The 20,499-nt window shown below is 59.3% G+C and overlaps 1 protein-coding gene across 10 annotated transcripts in view; it reads right to left on the minus strand.

The window, feature by feature from the left end:
* NAV1 (neuron navigator 1) overlaps positions 1-20,499 on the minus strand; it is a gene marked incomplete at its 5' end in the record, with an annotated part of 179,078 nt that overhangs the window by 63,222 nt on the left and 95,357 nt on the right. For all 10 annotated transcript variants that reach the window (XM_081038912.1, XM_081038911.1, XM_081038909.1 and 7 more), the window contains 2 exons: positions 2,007-2,354; positions 5,759-5,861. In XM_081038912.1, the coding sequence (XP_080895038.1) occupies positions 2,007-2,354; positions 5,759-5,861 (451 nt within the window). The remainder of the gene's footprint in view (positions 1-2,006; positions 2,355-5,758; positions 5,862-20,499) is intronic.

Raw genomic sequence — 20,499 nt, forward strand, 5'->3', positions numbered from 1 at the left:
GGGAAAACATGTGCTCATCGTGCATCTGACAGAGGTTCCGAGCCAGAATCATGAAGAACTCCTACAACTCAACAACCAAAACCACACCTGATTAAAAGAACGGTGGAAGGGTTGAATAGACCTTTCTCGAAAGAAGGCGAATACGAATGGCCAATAGACACATGAAAAGAAGCGTCGCGTCGCTAGTCTTCAGGGAAACAAAGATAACACCACAGTGAGACATCATCTCACACCCACGAGGCTGGCGACTTAAAAAAAGAAAGAAGAGACGTACTTTGAGCGTACTTCTTTTCAGAAGCTGGACACATCGTGCCCTGGGGATGTTGACGGTTCACGTGCGGGGAGCTCCTGCTACCTGCAGACCGACCGTGGAACCGGACATGGAAGTGCTCTGCAAGCTGGCAGCGGAAGGCCGGTCAGCGATGGACAGTGCCCGGCCAGTGCGAGTCTGCGTGCCCCGAGTCTGCGTCCCGCTGAGGGCGCGGGCCTGGCCTCCCTGGGTCTGCGACTGGGCTGTGCTGAGGGGCGTGCTGCTTCCCGCCATCTCAGTGAGCCCTGCTTTGTGCACTGACCCAGGACCACGCACACGGTCCCCGAGGGGCTCAAGGGCACCTCTCCTGCCGCGCTGCCCAGCATTCCACACGCCACCCTCCTTCCGACATCTGGGGCCTGTGTCATGGCCAGTGGGCTGGCGGTGGGATGGGGGGCTATCAGAAGTCTCTCGGCCACCGCATCTGGGAGCTCCCTGCGGACCTGGGCCCCGGTGCTTCCAACACGAGGGGGCTGTGCTCCCTCTGCCCACCCACCCGCCTGGGAGCTCCAGAGCACAGGGACCTGACACTTCCGCCGGAAGGTGCTTGCTGGGCAGAGGCCGTGCAGAGCAGCTGGCCGGCTCCTTGGCTGTGCTCCGCCCGGCACGGCCTCAGCACAGCTGCAGGCTGGCGGAGCCGCGAGGTCGGCGGCCCCGGGATTTCCAGGCAGTAAACAGCCCCACTCACGCATCAGCTGTTTTGGTCCTGAGCAGCCCGGCAGCTGGACGGGCCTGCCGGACCCCCCGATTCACCCCAGGGTGGGGCGCAGCGGGTGGCGCTCACTACCTTCCATTCTCTCCAAGTTTGAGATTTTTCCTGGGGAGAGGTCATCCCTGCTGGGGGCTGCTGCTACCTGTGTGGTCCCCTGGAGGGCCCCAGCAAACCGAGAGGCAAGAGTGAAGTGTGGCCAGCAGAGACGCCGCAGAGAAGCTTCCAGCACCAGTGTGGCTCTCACCTCAGGGCCAGAACCCCTCGAGCCCGCGTCCTTTATTTCTTCCCATCCTCCCCCACTCACACGCTGTCGCCTGCACCCAGGTGGCTCCACAAAGCCAACCCCGTCGATTGGGTAGAAAAAGGGAAGATGAAGGTCCCATGGAGCAAGGACAGGGCAGAGGGTGTAACAGGCTGAGGAGGGGCAGGAGGTGGCAGTCCTGGCAGAAGGTTTGCAGGGAAAGACAGCAGAGGGGAGACACTGAGGGCCCTGGGGGAAGGCGGGGACAGGGGACAGGCCCCGAAGCTGGAGAAGGAACTGGAGCTGCTCGTGTACATTCCACGCCTGCTCTCGCCCACACGCTTTCATTTTCTCTCCTTAGCAGCCTCTCCACATAGACTGATATGGTCTTATCACCCTCTTCTCACAAATGGGGAAGCGCATGAGGTCGCCCAAGGTCGGCGCAGAGCTAACAGAAGTGCTGGGACCGACAGACAGGACTTTCTGGTGCCCTTGCTGCCAGCCTTTTGGGGGTCAAGGACAGAGGGGCCGACATACCACAGAACGACAGCCACAGGGACCAATGAGAAGAGACATCGGCCCACCCACCACACCCAAGTCCATTTCCAGACACAGAGGCCCCGCACAGCACAGCAGCCCTGAAGCCCTGCTGGGCGCTCTACTCCACTCTCAAGGGATCCCGTCCCATTGGTCTCTCCACGTCCCCCCAGCCCTGTCCCCAGCCACGCCGGGCTCACCCTTACCCGGTGGTGATGTCGTCGTCCTCCGTCATGGTCTTGCCCATAAGGTCACTGTCACTCATGTAGCCGGACTTGAGGTCTGCGTCGTCGGAGTCCAGGCGGGAGACGTGGCTGAGCTTGCTGGGGCTGCGCATGGGCATGGTGTGCGAGTAGTGGGCACGCTCCCCGTGCGCGTACCAGGCGGGCGGCCCCTCTGAGCGGCAGCCCCCGCCCACGGAGGGCGCGTCGCCGGCCTGCAGCCTGGGGCTGGCCTGGCCGTAGCGCCAGGACAGAGGGGAGGAGCGGTTGGAGAGGCTGGACACGCTGCGAGGGTTGGCGTCATCACTGTCATAGCAGCTCATCTCCAGGGAGCTGGGTGGGAGCAGAGGGCGTCGGCTTACTTTCAGCACAGTTGTCCTGGGACCGCCCCCCGGACTGCACCCCAGCACCGCCTTCCCCACCTGCCCAAGGCCACCTCCTCCAGACGCCCCCTGGACTGCACCCCAGCACCGCCTTCCCCACCTGCCCAAGGCCACCTCCTCCAGACGCCCCCCGGACTGCACCCCAGCACCGCCTTCCCCACCTGCTCAAGGCCACCTCCTCCAGACGCCCCCCGGACTGCACCCCAGCACCGCCTTCCCCACCTGCCCAAGGCCACCTCCTCCAGACAGCTTCCTATTTGTGTGTTATTCCTATTATTTATTATCTCAGGTTGCCAAAGGAAATGATTTCAGTGCTGGGAGGCGATCCGACACTCCACCGAGATCAGAGACCTTGTGATCTGACCTGGCTTCGCATCATTCCCTACAGGTTTTAGCAAGTGAGCTGAGCAACGTCATCAACCTTAAAAGTCCGTTTCCTCTTCTTAAAGTGGGAACAGTAGCATTGCCGCTACTTCTTGGGGCTGTAGGGTCAGTCACGTACATAGACGTGCTCAATAAACGGGGAGGGTCCACTAGGACCTCCTGGGGGAGTCAGAAAGACTGGTCCCCTGGGAATAGCAGGCACTCAGTTGTTCACCTCTTTTCTGTAAGTGAGAGGAGGGCTAGTTGATTCCTGAACCAGAGACCGCCAAGTCTGGAGTGGGGCACAGAGGGTGCAGGAAAGCTCTGGAAACCAAGGGGGTGGCAGGTTCCCAGTAAGACTGGTCCCAGCCACAGGCCCAGAGCGGGTGGAGAAGAACGTCACCAGGGAACAGACACAGCTTAACTGGATAGAGAGAGCAGGGGAGATGGGTGCTGGGGTAAAGGCAGGATGGCCAGGGTCCCCAGCCTCGGGCCCGGCCTGGCCAGGCCCAGGTTGGCACCAGCCAGCCCAAGCCTAGGGAACAGGACGACGAGAGCTCCAGGAGAGCTGGTGTTGGTAGCTTGTCTACACCCAGAAGTCAGATGGGTGTAGAGTGTGAGTTGTACTGGGAGTCAGGTCCCGTGGCTCGGCCCCTGCCTACCTCTTGTGTGGCTCTGGCACTGAGGCCTCTTCCACTGCACTGCCCACTTTTATCCCCAAACCATCTCCAGGTGCCCCGAGTTGGTGGAGGGCCGGCGGGGAGAGAGACTAGCTCAGCACGCTAGTTCCCCACTCCCAGCCCCCACTCGGGGGAGCGCACTCTGGGGTGGGGAGGGCAGTGGGCCAGCAGGGGAAGAGGGAGAGCTCCACTTGCCCTCCCGCCCAGCGCCCTGACCCACACCTCTCCCGGCCTGGGACCGAGCCAGGGGGAATAGAGGAAGCAGGACAGGGACAAAGGTTTCTAGAAGGAATTGAATCTAGAGTCGGCCGGGGAGTTTGCAGGGTGAGGGGACCAGGCTGCCGGCCCCTCAGACAGGCTCTGGGGGCCGGTGTCCAGCACTGAGCCTACTGGAGGCAGACCTGCCCTCAGCAGCTTCTGTGACTCAGTGTGACGGGCGGTGGCCGCCCCTTCCCTACTGGGGGACCGTGTATGTGTCCCATCCACTCCAGGGCCAAGGGGGCGGCTGGAGGATGGAAAGTACTTAGGACGTCAGCCGTAAGGATTTGGGAGTCGCTGGTCTGGCTGTCAGCACGTAGAGTAGGGACAATACGAGCCTAGACGGAGGGCGGGGGTGGCCCTGAGCCCACAGCGAACAGCAAAACAGTGTCAGGGCTCTTGGTTCCCGTCCCGCAAAGGGAGACAGAGCCGGAGGCTGGGGCGTTCCCCGCAAACCAGTCAGCGGTGTACAAAAGGCTTTCGGCCACCCTCTCCCCCCTCAAATAGTGCCTGCTGGGGGTCGAACTGTCCTAACCTGGGGGGCTGGTGCTGGCTCTCCCAGTCAGTGACCCCGGGAGGCGGGAGAGCAGCCTCTGCCCCTCCCTGCGGGTCACTCACTGTGGGTGTGACCCTCTCAGCAACCAAGCGCTTTCTGCTTCCTTGGCATGGGGCTGGCGTGCGAGGTTTCACCACAGGGTCCCTGAGATGACGAGCCGAGCAGGACCCCTGCCCTACTCGGTTCCCGCTCAGGCCTGAGGGCGCAGGCAGACCTCAGGGGCCTGAGTCCCAGGGCCTGGAGCTGCCATCCGCTTTCCTCTCGAGTCACATCCGTTTCAGTAGCCAGGGCCTACTGGCCTGAGCACGTGACTCCAGGGAGTAGGGGCTTTGGTTTCTCATTGAACATCGTTTGGATGTGCGGGAGCAAAGGGCTGCGTGTCCGAGAGGGAGGAGGGGACGGGGCTGTCGGGCAGAGTGGTGGAGGCAGAGAAGGGTGGTCGGCAGCACGAGAAGAACTACAGCCGTAGCTGCAGGCTACCGAAGCCTGAGGTCGGCTCCGCTTCAGAAGCGTGGCAATCCCACAGTGGGCTGGCATGGCTGAGAGGTAATGAGTTCTCTGTCACTGGGGTATGTAAACTTAGTCTAGACACCACTTGGCCACACCCCTGGGCTAAGGAAAGCCCTTTTCCCACTGCCCCTCTGTCCCCACTCTGCTCTCACTTCCACCCCCAGGAGATGGGGAGGAAGTAACTTACAGGCCGGTGCAGAGGCTGCCTGCCCTCTCTGAGCTCCCCCCTCACCCCCATGATTTCCCAATCCTGGCTGCTGCTCCCTCTCTCTACCTCCCAAGGGTAGCCCAGCCCTCTGTCCCCCTTGACGGCATGAGCTCATCTGGGCAGCTCAAGGAGCGAGTGGGGGAAATTCTGAGTCACGAGCGCTGTGGCCAGAACGCCCTGCAGGGAGAGGTGCTCAGGAGGGCGAAGCCGGCACAGCTGGAGGCTGTAAGGTCCCCCGCGGTGGGTGGAGGGGCCACCCGGCACGGAGTCCGGGGGACTCTGGGCCCCGCTGAGCTCTCAGGTTGAAAAGGCAAGAGCTTAGAGCCTAACTGCAAAGGGTGAAAAGACCCTGGGTGCTGGGAGGGCGCCATCCTAGAATGCTCGGACGTGGGACACTCAGGACATGAAGAGGGAAACACTGAGTGACCCCCTGTGACAAATGAGGGGAGGACGCTTGAGGAGGGTAAGAAAGCCTCAAAGGGAGACAGTCTCAGGCTGCTTTCTGCCTCCCACCCCCCACTCCAGGGATTTCCAAACTCCTTTGCTGAAGGAAATCTGATGCTCGCTCCAGCGCAAGCAGACAGCAGACAAAGCAGCTTCTCCTGCGGAGATGGTGGGGTCTCCTCTCCGTGCAGTGCTGGCCCCGCCGGGCTCTGCAGTGCCCAGGGCTGCAGGGCTGACCTCTGTGCCCCGGCGGCGTCAGGAGAGGCCCGGGGGCCCTGCCTCCAGCATGGGAGACTGACGAGGGTGGTGGAGGGCGGCACCCCCCTGCAGCTTACCTGTGCGTCACCTGGGACCCTCGTAGGCTGGACATGGTCTCTTCCAGGTTCTGGCGCAGGTCCAGGACATTCTGCACTGTCCTTTTCCTCTGGGACTCTGGGTCTGGAGGGAGAGAGGAAGCGCTGGGTGAGTGAGTGAGGGGGACCCGGTCTGGGAGTCCAGGGCAGGGGCGTGGAGCCTGACCCTCTCCCCAGGGCCATCCCGGGCACACTGGTCAGACTCGCAGACCCCGTGAGGCCCGACACCTGCTCCTGGCTGTTCTGCAGTCTCCACCTTGGAAGGGGGCTGCAGGCCTGGGGCCGGCTGGGTCTGTGCACGCCCCCCAGCTCCCCAGGGACCGCCTCTGCTCCAGCTTCACTGGGGCAGCCGGGGCCAGGTTTCCCCTGCGTGAGGTCAGCTGAACCCCACCCCCAGCGACATGCTGGTCAGAGGTGAAGACACGCTCTTAGAGGCAGGGACGCCTGGTGTGTGGTGTATGTCAGTATCTGCAGTACAAATACTTCTAACACCGCTGCTTTCAAGCTATGCACGAGATGACCACAGGCTTAGGAAGGCGTGCTGACTGGGGACCCTGGGGAGCTCGTGGGACTCCGCTGGGCACACTGCACTCCTGGGGTCCGGGCTCACACGGGGAACGTTGGAGCTGCTCCATGTGGTCTGGAGGAGCTAGCCAGACAGAGCCCCTAAAATGAGGTGGCTGGTGGGGAGGGGAGGAGATGCACCTCCAATTTCTGGAGCATGTACTGAGCTCTGGGCGGTGCAGACCCAGCCAGTGGCCGGTCCTGAGGGAGGGGGAGGTGTGGGTGGGCGTGGCCCCGGCCTCAGAACCCTAAGGAGATCGGGGTCACTTCATCCAACCTTGCTTTCCAGGTAGGATATATGCCCAACAGATGAACATCTATGACAGCAAACCCATCTCCTTTCCAGGGTGGAAATAACACCCGGAAGGCCGAGGGGGACCTGGGCACGAAGCAGTGAAGGACATTCTCCTTCCTCCCCCCTCCATCCGGTGTCTTTATCAGACAGACATACACTCTGGGCCAGAGGACACTAAAGTGCACAAGACCTGGCCCTGCCCACGCTTATCTTTGACTCTGGGACCCAATGGGGTGGAATTCCAGTGTCTCCCTGACAGCACCTATGGGAGAGAGCCGGGGACCCACAGAAAGATGATGGTGCAGCAGGGAGCAAGCCCAAGAGCCCTGGCCTGCAGGCTGCTTTTCCTCGCCCCCATCCTAGGCCCTCTGCAAACCTCTTAGAAAACCGACTGCCCACTCAGTCTCCCCCTTCGCCGACCCACAGACTCAGCAGGAGAGTGAGGTGCCTTAGCTACGAAAGGGAACATTTCTGAAACCCTTCAAGAGGCATTTTCCCCAAGACTAAGCGCAGGCCGGCTGGCAGGCAGCTGCTGTGCCTGGTCGGCCAAGGGGAGGCTGGGCAGGGCGGGCGGGGAGCCAGGCGGCAACCTTCTAGGCACCTTTTCTGAGAACGAGCTGCACACCGAGCTCTCTCCTTTCCCCTCCCTGGGGAGCCTGTAGGAGGCTGGGGTGGGGTGCTGGCATCTCTTGTGGTGAGGACCACGTATCCAGGCCTCCATGCTGGTAGCTAGAAGGGACAAACGGCAGGCCTCTGTGCCAGGGGTCTGATCTCTGTCCCCTGCCTGACGTCACTTCTGTGGCTGCCATGCCTATTTATTCTGGCAAGTGTCACCTTGTCAGCTGCTCCACAGCTTTCACTGATGGCTTGGCACAGAACACAGACAGGATCAGAAAGTTTACGTATATATTTTTAAAGCTTGGTTCTAAAGTGCCTGTGTGGGGACCAAGAGCATGGTGCCAAGATGTGGGACTCTGGGCCGTGGCCATGTTTTCTATGGGTTTGGCAGAGACAAGGGAAAAACCTGGACAGAGGAGACAGACAGCTCTGGGGGTGCACCATCCCAAAGAGGAGGGTGACCAGGAGTCACCTAGAGACTGAGCGTGCCATCCCTTCGCATACAACATCGAGTCAAATCCTGGCCATGTTCATGGGAGATCTGTGCTTTTATCCCCATTTTACAGATGAGAAAACTAAGGCTCAGAGAGAAGAAGAAAATTGCCAAGGCCACACACCCAGCATGTAGCACCGGTCAGTCGAGGCCAGGAAGCCACCCCTGTTCCTTCTGATTCATCACAGGTTGTCTGTGCACCACCAGCATAAGTGCAGTGACAGCACACAGTAGGTGCTCAGCGAACATGTCAAGAATGGACGGCTGCTCGCACAATGAAGAAAAAAACACAGAAAAAAGAATGGATGGATAAGTGTCCCATTGGGAAGATGTCTTTTTTTTTTAAGGGAAAAATAGTTAACTCCTACGGTGGCCAGCCTCAGGAGGGTCACTGCGTTCCCTGATGCCCCAGGCCAGGAGCGGGGGCTTGTGGGAACCTGGACCATAACACTGTAGTAGTGACAGGAAAAGAGACGCCGGCCCACCTCTTACTGCACCGAGCACTGTGCCCTCTTCTCCTCCCCAGGTCGTTTCCCTCAGAGACCCCCACCCTCGTTCCCCGCCTGCCCCACAGGCTCACAGACTTGCCAAAAGTCAGAGCCACAGAATCCTTAAAAGTGACCCAGTGCCAGCTGGTCACTGAGAGAGGGGAGGCTCAGATCCAGGGAGGGGTGATTGGCTGGAGGGCACAGAGTCGTGAATGGAAGCACGTCTGGCAGCAGGTAGCGCCCTGGTAGCGCCCTCCCCAGGTGCAGCGCTGGGGCACGCAGAGCAGGAGGGACGCCAGGGCCTGGTTTGCTGGGGAGGGACCAGGCCCTGTTCTCCGCTCCCACCTGCAGCTCCCGGTGCCCCAGCAGTGCCGCCTGGTGGTCATCCTGGGCATGCCACCCCGTTCTCCAAGGCTCTGCTCAGGGTGGGTCTGGGGGGGGGCTCCTGCCAAGTCTGGCTGTGCCCAGCATCTATGGGTGACAGCCCAGGACGCGGGCACTGACATGCACACAGAGGGAAGTCCTTGGAGCTCAAAGGGCTGCAGACACCACCTACGTTAGGAGCAATTGGACATTCATATCCATGACCCCTGAGCAAATCTACATTTTCAGCTTAAAATTAAGTGGCATTTGCAAGGAATTCACTCCACCCCTTACCCTTACCCACTGCTGGTCTTCACTCTATCCCACTGACCCCCAAACCAATTCCGGGCCTCACACCTTTCTCACCATCTCCCAGGAATCAGAGATGGTGTGGAGGTAGCTGAGAAACACAGCACTTTGTGATACGACCTAAAAGCTCGTGTGTGTGTGTGTGTGTGTGTGTGTGTGTGTATACGCACTCCTCGGCAGCACACAGCAGGAGCCTCTCCCACTCCAGCCGTCATTATGGTGACCCAGTTGCCATGACAACAGCGCTGTACGGAGTGCACTGGGCATGGGCAGGGTGGTGTTCCTTCCCACACGCTGCTGCTCCTCAGACAGGCCCACAGACCACACGGTCTGACGTGAACCTGGGCTCAGAATGGGCAGGCCAGCCAACCTGACACACAGGTGTGCACACAGACACAGGGTGCCCAGGGCTGAGTGTCCCCCACACGAGGGCACCGCGTCTAGGTACTGCCATGTCCCCACAGCCGCTCTTCCTTCCACTACAATGCAGCGCCTCAGAATACACCCTCCCACGGTGGTCTGTGGGAACGTTCCCAGCATATCCCACACACGCAGTTCTGCAGACACGAATGGAGACGTGCGGACACGCCTGCCGCTGTGGGTGCAGAAGACTACAGCAGCGCTGAGCGTGGCTTCATCTAGAGAAGGACACCCCGGGTGCACGGGACGTGGTGTAAACACAATCCTTCTGTGTGCTCTGAAGGCGGAACGGGGACACTTCCCTGGCAGGGCAAGGCTGCCGACTTGCTGGGAGCCAGAGGCTGGGGCAGGGCCTGTCGTGCTGGGGCAGCAAGGACAGTTCTTCGAGTCAGATGCTGGCCCTGCCCTTCCCAGAGTGCTTGCCCTTGAACAAGAAGTGGGAGAGTGCTGGTACCCACTGTGAGGACTACAGAGCTAATTCACAGCATGGGCTTAGCATGGTGCCTGCACATAGTAGGCGCTCCACAAATGTCAGCTCTTCTCTGTCGGTGGCTCAAAGGGCGGGGGTGGGAGCAGGGGCTCCCTGGCTCTCTCATTGCAGGTGGGTGGGCACAGCTCGGGGGCCCTACATCCCCCGCAGGACTGTGCTCTGGCGGGGGGCGGCCCTCATACTTGGAGGTAGGGGTGGATGAGGCGGTCCATATATCTGCACTATAGCGATGTCACATGTTCAAGCCTGACCCCTTGCAGCGAGTCTCAGCGGTGGGAATGCTGGGCCTCAGGGGTCTTCTCTGGCCATCAGTCTGAAGCCTGACAAGGTGGTGAACGGGCGCCTCCACCGGAGGGAGTAACCCCAAAAGATTAGGGAACTTAGGGAAGGGGGAGGGTCTGCAGAGGACGCATCACCCAACGCGCCAATTTCCCCAAGTTCTCCCCAAGTTCTCTACAACCTTAATTATCAGCTGGCAAGGAAGCCAACTGCCTGCTGAGCTCAGTTACCTCCACCCACGTTTCAGAACCCACATCAGCAGGTCACCCCGGGCAGAGGCCATAGAGGACAGGGCTGTGCTGACAGCTGGACCGGCTTTTACTGTGAGTCGCCCACCTTCTCACTTTATAGACGGGGGTGGCAGCATGTCACGCAGGCCCCAGTGTCACCCAGGTGTGAGTGGGGGGGCAGGTGTCTCTGGCCCAAGAGCTCTGTGTCATCACCCGTGCTGTGATGCACTGAGACGTGTCAGCAAAGGGGGCGATAGTGTGAATTAACCTCGTGGGACGGTCTGGGAATAGATCCACGTAGAAATCCTGGCTAGATTCAATGACCTGGAAAGGAAGGAGTGAGCACTCCACACACACACACACACACACACACACACACACACACTCCTCCCAAGAAGACAAAAACTCTCCCCTGACCCCATTGGGTACCAAAGGTGGGGGTCCCAGTCAACTCTAAGTTCTAAAGTTTGTCACAGTTTGGGCTCCGGGTTATACCCGGTTAACACCATTATGAGGAAAGTATGTCTCCAACAAAGTGAAGTGATTTGCAGCCCTCACCAGTCAGCCTCTTGCTCCCAATAATACTGAGCACACCCACCACACATGGTCCTTGGGACTTGGTGTGACCATATCCCGACCAGTGTGTGCTGATGGTCATTGTGCGACGACGAGTCAATTGTCTTCGGGCATCCCTGTCCCCTACTGAAGGACGGACCCTTCCAAGTCCAGCCGGCGCAGGCGCTATGGGCTGACCTCCTCCATCTCCTGACTCCGGCCAGGTGTCCACCCTGCACAGATTGACTCTCCCTTGTCCTTGAAGGCTTGGCCCTGCCGTGTGGCTGGATGACCCCACACACAAATCTCCCTGCTCTCAGGCAGGGCACAAAGACTTCTGCCCACAACAATCCCAACCTCACTGTCCCACCCCTTTCCTCCCCATCCAATGACCCCACAGGCCCTAGAAAGAACACTGGTGGGCTCCACGCAAGAGGCACCCTACTCCCAGGCAGGGAGCACACCGGTGGGGGACCCTTTGCTCTGCTACTGATCCTATCATTTCACTCATCCCCCCCAAGTAAGTCACAATATTGTCAGAGGCGGTTGTCACAGAACGCTACAGCGTGACAAACGGCATGCTTCTAGTTGTTGAGAGCTCCTGCTCGCCAGACGAGTTCCTAGAGACCATCCGTGTGCAAGAATCCTGACCCCTCTCGCCCAGCCAGTGAACCACACCGGAGCTGAGGGTCCAATGGCCCTCCTACTATTTGCTGCGTGGGGACGAGTACCTAGAAAGAGCCAGGACTGAAAAAGTAATGTAGGACCACACGGGTGTGTGGGCCAAGGACAGGAAAACTCGGAAATGGAGCAAATCTGGGGCCAGAGAGAGGGGCATGCATGGCCATCCCTGCCTTGGAAGGGATCAGGCAAGGGTCTTTCCTGATCACCTCCAGTTTTTCCTTTCTTTTCTTTTTACTTTTAGTTGAATTATAATTGACATACATTCTGTTAGTGTCAGGTGTACAATATAAGGATTTGATATTTGTATACTTTGTGTATGTCACATACATTGTATCGCCACACACATTGTATCACCGCACACATTGTATCTCCGCACACATTGTATCGCCGCACACATTGCATCTCCGCACACATTGCATCGCCGCACACATTGCGTCTCCGCACACATTGCGTCGCCGCACACATTGCGTCTCCGCACACATTGCGTCTCCGCACACATTGCGTCTCCGCACACATTGCATCTCCGCACACATTGCATCGCCGCACACATTGTATCTCCGCACACATTGCATCTCCGCACACATTGTATCGCCGCAAACATTGTATCGCCGCACACATTGTATCGCCTCACACATTGCATCTTTGCACACATTGTATCACTGCACATATTGTATACATTGCAAAATGATAACAGTAAGACCCTAAGGCACGTGTCTCCAATGGGCACTGCCCTAAGAGGAAGTGTGCGGCAGGGAGTGTGGGGAAGGAAGACAGTTTGGGGCAGGTAGAGAGTTCTGGCTGGGTTTTCCCGAGGGCACACACTAATTAGCCGTGGAGCCTTGAGTAAATTACTTCCCATTTCAGGGCCTCAGTTTCCCTATCTGAATAATAAGGGAGTTGGGGTAAGGGATACCCAAGGCCCCTAATCAACTTTGACAGTCTGGCTCTACAGCTTTGTGGTTGGTTGAAGCCCATACACATCTTTTTACCCAGAGTGCATTAAAAATGCAGGTGCCAGGGTGTCACCCAGAGAGCATGCTTTAGCAGGCCAGAATGGGGACTAGGATGTGACACTCCAGGTCACGTTCTGAGAAATCCTGTCTGGTGCAGCACACTGGCAGAGCAGGGTGTCCCTCACAAAACTGGGGCTTCATTTCCTGATGCCAGGTGGCTGGGCTGGGGCCTGAGCCTTCAGACCAAGCCTGCTCCCTGGGCCCAGATCCACGGTCTGTGCTGGGAAAGCCCACCCCCATCTGCAGGCTTCCGCGAAGAGGAGCCGGGTGTCCTGCCCTCCAAGGACGCCTGCCCAGTCCAGCACCCACCAGGGTCTCGGGGCTGCTGCTGAGAAGGGCCACAAGGGGGCGCTGCCAGTCCTCGCCGCTTTGGCCGCAGGGCTGGCAGAGGTCAGGCCGGGGAGCAGCCGCCCAAAAGCTCTTTTCCCCAACTCTGCGTTCTGTTCAGCACAACTCCTCTGTCCTGGGCTCTGCACTCCTTGGCTGGCATCCTCCCCCACCCCTGCTCAGCGCCCAGCTTGCACCCTTATCCTGGCACAACAGCCCAGTTTGCAGCACCCACCTCGGGAGCCTGTCCTACTGCTGGGGACAGGGAGCAGTGCCGGGCTCCCGGGACGAGTCGACCAGCAACACGGAGGCTGGGGACCTGCAGGCTCCACTTGTCAAGCTCAGACTCAGGGCCAGAGTGTCACAGAGACTGTGCTAGCCTTTCTGCTCCACTGCCCTGCACACAGTGCCATCTGTGGGGACTGGATTGGGGTTCAAATCTGTGCCAAGAAGTCTCGCTTCTGCTCCTCTGCTATGCTCCCGAGGCAAGAAGCCTGCCTGATGAGAAGGGAGGAGCCACCAGCCACCCCACCACGCCCAGCCCTCTGGGGCGACAGTGGCAGCCTGTCCGCCTTCCTGGCGGAGGGCAGGAAGTGAGGCAGAGCTGTTTGGGCACAGCTCAGCCTGTCAGCAAGTACAGTCTTTGGAAGACAACTTGCAGAGCGAGCACAAATGCTGCTGGGGAAGTGACGCTTACGGCCACCAGCGCGGCCCAGGAGTACTGTCAGTCAGGGCGGTCAGTGCTGGGGCCTGTGGGGCAGGAGGGAGCCTGGCCTCCAGCCCTGTGGGGAAGGGTGCTGGTTCAGTCCAGTCTTCTCTCACCCATTTCCCTCGGAAACAGGATCAGAGAGAGGCTTCGCGAATGACCCCGTCTTCTGTCACTTAAGGACTTGGCCTGGGGCTCAGATTGGAGGACAGGCCTCCTGCAGAAAAGGGCCTGCCGGCCTCTGCGTGGTCCGTTCCCCGACAGGACCTCAACGTTTACTGCGAAGGTTTTCATTGTGATGCTGCCAGACCCTTCAGGAGACACTTGCTCCAATCAAGTGGCTGTGCTGGGAGTGGTTGTTATGGCAACACTTGACACAGCAGAGAACCATTTGCAGCCAAGGGGGGAGGGGCGAGGGGATTGGGGGAGGGGCTGGAGGCTGGGCCCAGGGAGGATGACCCCGGGAGGGAGGTCTGCGTTTCTGCTTGTGAAACTGGTAATGTTAGCTGGCGTGTCTCCTACAGCCTGCATGCCCGCACGTTAGGACACAAGCCCGTTTAATCTTCATGACAGCCCTGTGAGGTGCTCCAGCCCTCACCCCCACTGGACAGCTGAGAAAGCTGAGGCCCAGAGCCGTCAAATGAGCTGTGCAAAGCAATACAAAACGGCAAAGCCGGAATCTGATCCCAGCTTGTCTGACTCTAGAGACGCAGGGTCCAGTGGGGCAGCCCGTAGCAGCCAATGCGGTGCACACGTACAAACGGAGGTCTGAGTCGTCCACGACCGCCCCCTCTTCCAGCGAACGGTCCAGCGCTTTCTAGTCCACTTGCCAAGTTGCACAGCCTTAGCACTATCTAATTTCCGAATATTCATCACCCCACAAGCTCTGTGCCCATCACCAATCACCCCCAGGCCCCGTGGCTGCAGCCCCTGGCAACCACCACGCTCCCTGGATGTGCCATTCGGCACATCTCATACAAGTGTACCCATGACATGTGGCCTTCTGTGACGGGCTTCTACTACCTTGCTCCTTTTTGTGGCTGAATAATTTTCCATTGTGTGCCCCCCACACACATTTATTTCTCCATTCATCATCTGATGGGCATTTGGGTCTTTCCACTTTTTGCCTATTTTATGAATAAAGCTGCTATGGAAGTTCACATATAAGTTTTTATATGGACATCTGTTTCCACTTCTCTTGGACATACGCCTTGCAGTACGACACTGGGTCACCTGGTGACTCTGTTTAACACTCTGCTTCCCAGCCCCACTAGTGCGAGGTCCCGATTTCCCCACACCCTCGCCAGCCCTGGCTGCATCGGCGGCTGGATTCCAGCCATGCTTGGGGCTGTGAGGTGTGTCTCACTATAGATTGAATGTGCATTTCCCTAATGACAAATGACGTCCAGCACCTTTTATACTTCAATCAATTAAAATTAAGTGAAATGTAAAATTAAGTTCCCGGCTTGCCACGTCGGAGGCGCTCAGCAGCCCGTCAGCCCACTGGCTCCCTCACCTGATAGTTTCCCCAGTGGGCGTGGCCTGTACTGAGGCCACCGGCTCTTTCTCCACGGGTTTGCCTTCGTGCACTTTCAGTTCAGCAGCCCCATGAGCCCATGGGGCCCTGCGTCTGAGGCCAGAGCTGGTCAGACAGACTGTCCAGAGCGCGAAATGCCCGGCGGGGGAGAGAGAGCAGCAAGGGGGACCCAGCGGCCCAGGCCCCGGGTGCCTTTGTCATGTTGCTCCCTGTGCTGCCGCTCACTCCCTGTCCAGGCCCCCACCCCAGGCCTGCTCCTAACTCCCGGACATCACTTATTTTCTCAGGACCTACCAGGGACAGTGACTTGGTCAAGAGGACAGAGCTGCCGAGCTCAGGGCCAGGCGGGATGCAGGAGCTGGAGGCCAGATCTAAGGAGGACCCTGAGGGAGGAAGTTGCGGGGGTGAGGCAGGGCCACCCCAGAAGGCGGCGTCCCTCTGCCAAGGAAGCCTCTCACAGCTCCCCTTCCCCAGCACAGAGCTGCCGTCCTCCTGCCTGGCTGTCTCCCTGGAGGTCCCCATTTCTAGAAAAGCCTTTCTTGTCACCCACCCCCTCGACCCTCTGCTGTCCATCCCTGGGGACACTCAGGCTCAGCCCATGTGCCACCAACACGTCTCCCCACCTCCCCCCAAGAGGCTCCGGCTTGGACAAAGGCCAAGGCACCTCTGCAGGGCCTGGGTGCAAATTGAAGCAAGGAGGGGAGGGTCAGCTTTAAAGACGACTTCTGGCTGAGGAGATGGGGAAATCCTGATGAAATTTAAGGGTTTGCTGGAGAGTTACTGAGGCAGGAGGGAAGGGAAAGGAAACGGTTTTCATTTAGTGTGCTCTGTGCTCAGCACTGGCACCCATTCTGTCCTGTAACACAATGGCCCTGAGGGCTCAGGCTCATTGCCCCATTTGATAGATGTGGGCTCAGAGAGGCCGGGGGGACTCCCTAAGGTCACACAGCGTGTGTCACAGGTATAGGGAAATGTGAGTCCAAGTCTGACTCTGAAGTCTATGCTTCTTCCAAAATAAATTAGAAATGACAACAAAGACCAGAGAGCCGGACACCCAGAGCCCCCGCCCCCAGCTGACATGCTGGAGTCACACTCCTTCCGGCCACAGGAGGAGGCCTGCCGCGCTCAGCGTGGAATGAATGGACACGGGGCTGCCAGGAGACAGAGTCACGGGCTAGCGGCCAGGTCCGCGACTCCCGCCTCCAAGCCTGGGGCCTGCAGCCAGTCCGGCCCTGCTGGCAGTCACCGCTGCCGCCTGACGCTTCCTCCAGGGGCCCTTCTCCCCCCTGGGCTTTGTCCCAGCTCTGGAACCTGCACATCTTCTGGCCTCGGAAGACCCTTCCTAGAGCGTCTGGCAGGCAGGTTGTGCGGCCTGCTTGCCAAGACCAACGGCTGTGCTCTGCCGCTCGCACAGATCCCAGCTCGTCTCCTTCCCATCCAAGGCCAACAACGGAGGAGCCTGGGAACCAGCTGTGCAGCCAAACGCAAGCTTCAGCCCCACACCCCTCCCCTCCCCTCCCCCTTCTCCTCTGTGGGCAACACAGGTGTGTTTGCGACAGGGGGCTCCCAGCCCCTCCCCCTGCCCCGCCAGCTGAGTCCCTGGAGGAGCCACGGGGTCCCCCCTCATCTGGAAGAGAAGCCAAGACCCCTGGTTCCCAGTCCCAGCACCTCGTGGCGCCTGGAGGCAGGCTGCCCAGCCTTTCCGGGCCTCAGTTTTTCCTGAGGAAGAATGAACCCCATTCCACACTCCTGCGAGTGGGGGAACAGATACGGAGAGAGACAAAGGAAGCGAGCGGCAGCTATGTCCTGGGTACTCTGTCCACGTGGGCTCCTGCCATGACCACTGGAGGGCTGCCGGCAAGGGCTGGGGGTGCTCTGGGGAGCCCTGGACCCCTATCAAAGTGAGGCCCAGGGAGGACCAGGAAGAGGCAGTGGAGGCAGCGAGGCCTGTCCTGAGCCCCCGCCAGGCGGCCAGGGCCTGCATACAGCCTGTGGGGGCCCAGGCCCTGCGCTGAAGCCACCAAGAAACTGAGGATTAGTCACCATTTGAACGGAGCCAAATTCCCAGGAAAATACCTTCCCTGGAGGGACGCCCAGGTCTGTGAAGCCCTAAGCCCGTCTCCGTCCAGGGTCGGCCCCTTCCGCTCACCCCCGTCTCCTGGCTGGTCAACATGTTGGCGATCCTGGAGGAAGCCAGCTGGAGCCCTCTCAAAGCACAGAGGTGGGGCGACAGGGAAAGAGCCCACTCTGCGCACTGAGTAAGGTCCAGCATGGACCGGGAACCACCCGCGGGAAGGCTGGTGGGGTGGGCCAGCCTGGGAGAGGACTTGGGAGCACTGATTAAACACTGCTGTGTGCCAGGCCCTTCAGTGACCCTGGAGGCAGGCCGTGGGGAGCCTGTCCTGCAGCCGTGACACCGTGGAGTCCGCGCTGCGCCTCAGCTCCACAGAGCAGGGCTGGGACCGGAGCCCAGCTTCTCGGACTCGGCCCCAGTGATCATCCCAGGGTCCCACTCTGGTGACCCATTCACGCCCATCACCGATTTCCAATGACAAAGCAACCTCACAGGAACAAGGCCCAGAAAACATGGACTCCGAGCTAGTTATGGTCTCCCGAACGGCTTTGACATCCGTCAATAGGATAGACCCATTATTCTTAGGGACCGAGGCCACCACCCCAGGACTTACCCATGGCCTGACTCACCCCACATCTCTGCAGCCAGAGCTGGTGGTCCCGGCTGCGTTCTCCCCGCAAAGGATCCCAGCCCATCTCGGGGCAAGAGGCCTAACAGCTGGTGACCCTGCCCTGTCCCCCCAGGATCATCTATCTTTAATGAGATGGAGGACGCAGAGGGGGCGCTCGGCTCAGAGGATGGATGGGGGACAAAGGGGGGAAGCCACTCTGGCTCTAGCCATCATTTGGTTTCTTTCTCCCTCAAAGGACAAAGGGAGTTCCTTGGTCCCCAGGTGGCCTGGCCATCACTCCGATTCCACAATACAGTGAGCAGCTCCCCCATGCCCCCAGTCCAACTGGGGGAGCCCCAATGACGATGAGGGCTGCTGCTTGCCACTACTCTCTGTGCTTCCCACTGACAGGCAGTTGCCATGGGAACAGCGGCCAAGGACGCTCCTGGGTTGCAGTGAGCAGACTGGCCTGAATCGATGGCTGTGCCCGTCTCCTCCCCCACTGGGAACAGAATTTTGCACAGGAGGGCCAAGCCCTCGCTGGAGGCCGGGCGATGGTTCCCCCATCCCTCAGCTGGGGACATGCCATCCACGCCATCACCCCACTGTGGGCCTCTGCAGCATGAGACCAGTCTCTCTCAGGTGACATTCGAGTCCTTGGCCTGGCGTTCAGGGCCCTCTTCAAGTTTTGCTCTGATCCGCCATTATTTCCCTACATCTTCCGCCCACCCATGCAGGCTGGTCTCTGCTGCCTCCATTAGTGCAACTCTGAGGGCTCCGTCCCACAACTGCTCCCGTCCAAAAGCCCCTGGCCACTGGAGCGACTTCAGCCTAGCCTCAATGTCCAGTTCAAGTCACCCTCCTCCAGGAAGCCTTCCCTGGCCACCCCAGTGTCACTTCTTCAAGCTACAGGCACCTGGTGCAGGGGCACACACCACCTTTGCAGTACCACTCTTGCTCTGCTGGTCTCGTCTGCTCCACCAGACACGACACTCCCTGTGGAACCCCAGGATCACTGAGCAGCACACAGGAGATGCCCAGGAAATGAGTGACGGACAGAGGAAGCGCCGTGGTCCCCTGGAGAACAGCCCCCCCTTAGGTAGAGCTCACTAGTCCTGACTCGGGGTCCCCTCTGGAGACTAGGGCAGACTTCCACCCCACCCTCCCTCCCTCCTGTCTCGTGATCGGCTCCACCTCTTTCCGCGTCTATCTGCCTCCAGGGTAGAGACCATATGCCACCATCCTTGAATGCTGAGGGCCTGGCACAGTGCCTGGGCCCTCAATTAAAAGCCTGCTGTGCACACAAATCCCCTGGGCCTGTAGTCAGGTGGTGTCCTCAGCCCATCCCCTAGCCACACCTGTCCTACCTGTGAGCCTCTCAGGCTCACAAATGGGCTGGAGGAAAACCTCACGTCCCCATTGCCACCCCGTGGAGTCCCCGCTCCAGCTGCCATCCGTCTCTCCAGCTCACCTCCGTCAGGAGACTTCCACACAATCCCTCCCACCCCAAGTTCCCCACCCCTTGTCTCCAGCCCCAGCAGCTGCTCCGTCTGCCATCTCCTGATTCTCTGAGTCCGGCCTGAGGTGGCAGAGGCCAGGACCACGGCTTTCTGGGCTCTGTCCATGCAGGTGCCCGACCCGGGGCACCACTGCTCCGCGCAGTGAACACCTGACGTCCCCGCCACCCAGGGCGTCACCTTCCTCCCAACAGCTCAGCCTCGGTTCTCCCTTGTCAAACACAGGTCACAGGGAAAGGCTCCCCTCACTCCAGAAACACTTTTTTTTTTTTAAGGCGGGTGCAGCTCACAGTGGCCGATGCGGGGATCGAACCAGCAACCTTGGTGTGATCAGCACCGCGTTCTAACCAACTGAGCCACTGGCCACCCTCATAAACACTTTTCATGGAAATCAGGAACTCACTCTAAAGATCGTCCTGTGTTTTCTGGGCCATTACAAACTCCTCTTACCAGAGAGCCAGAGATTTTCCCGGGCAGGCAGACACAGACGTTTTACTGGACATACAAGTCTTTCACACACACTGAAAAAACTACACAATGAAACTCAGCCTTCCAGTCTCACAACGCTGAAACTACCAGTCGCCTCACCCCAGAAACGAGCTCTCAGACACCCTTTCCCTGAAGGGTCCCAACAGGCCTGGCTCAGCCGGACTCAGCTCTCACCCACTGCACGGTTACAAGCTCACCAGGAAGGCCAAGTGCAAGTTTACCTGGAAGGAGTGCTGTGACCCACAAGCCGAGTGGTGAGACACCCACTTCCTCCCCTAGAGGCAGGTGGTCTCCACAGCCGGCCCACCCACCTCTTTTCCTCCACAAAAGGCGTTCCTTCTCCACGGGACAGGGCAGGGCTGCCTGGGGCTCCCTAGAGACGTCTGCCCTCCCACCCTGTGCCTTTGCCCTTCTGGCCCTGTAAACCGGACTCTGTCTCCTCCAGTTCTCTGCAGGGTCTGCCCTTCCTCATTCATCCATCATTTGTTTATCCCCTCAGTGAGATGCTCTGAGCGTCTTCTTTGTGCCCCCAAACTGGGCTCGGCTCACGAGATAAGAAGCTGAACAAACCAAAACAGAAATTTATTTTCCTAAAGCTGCCTTCTTGGTTTGGTCCCCAAGCCTCTTCTTGCAGGAAGCCTGCTCAGATGCTCCCACCGAGA

This window comes from Rhinolophus hipposideros, assembly GCF_964194185.1.
Source record: "Rhinolophus hipposideros genome assembly, chromosome: 26".
In the NCBI taxonomy this organism is placed as follows: Eukaryota; Metazoa; Chordata; class Mammalia; order Chiroptera; family Rhinolophidae; genus Rhinolophus; species Rhinolophus hipposideros.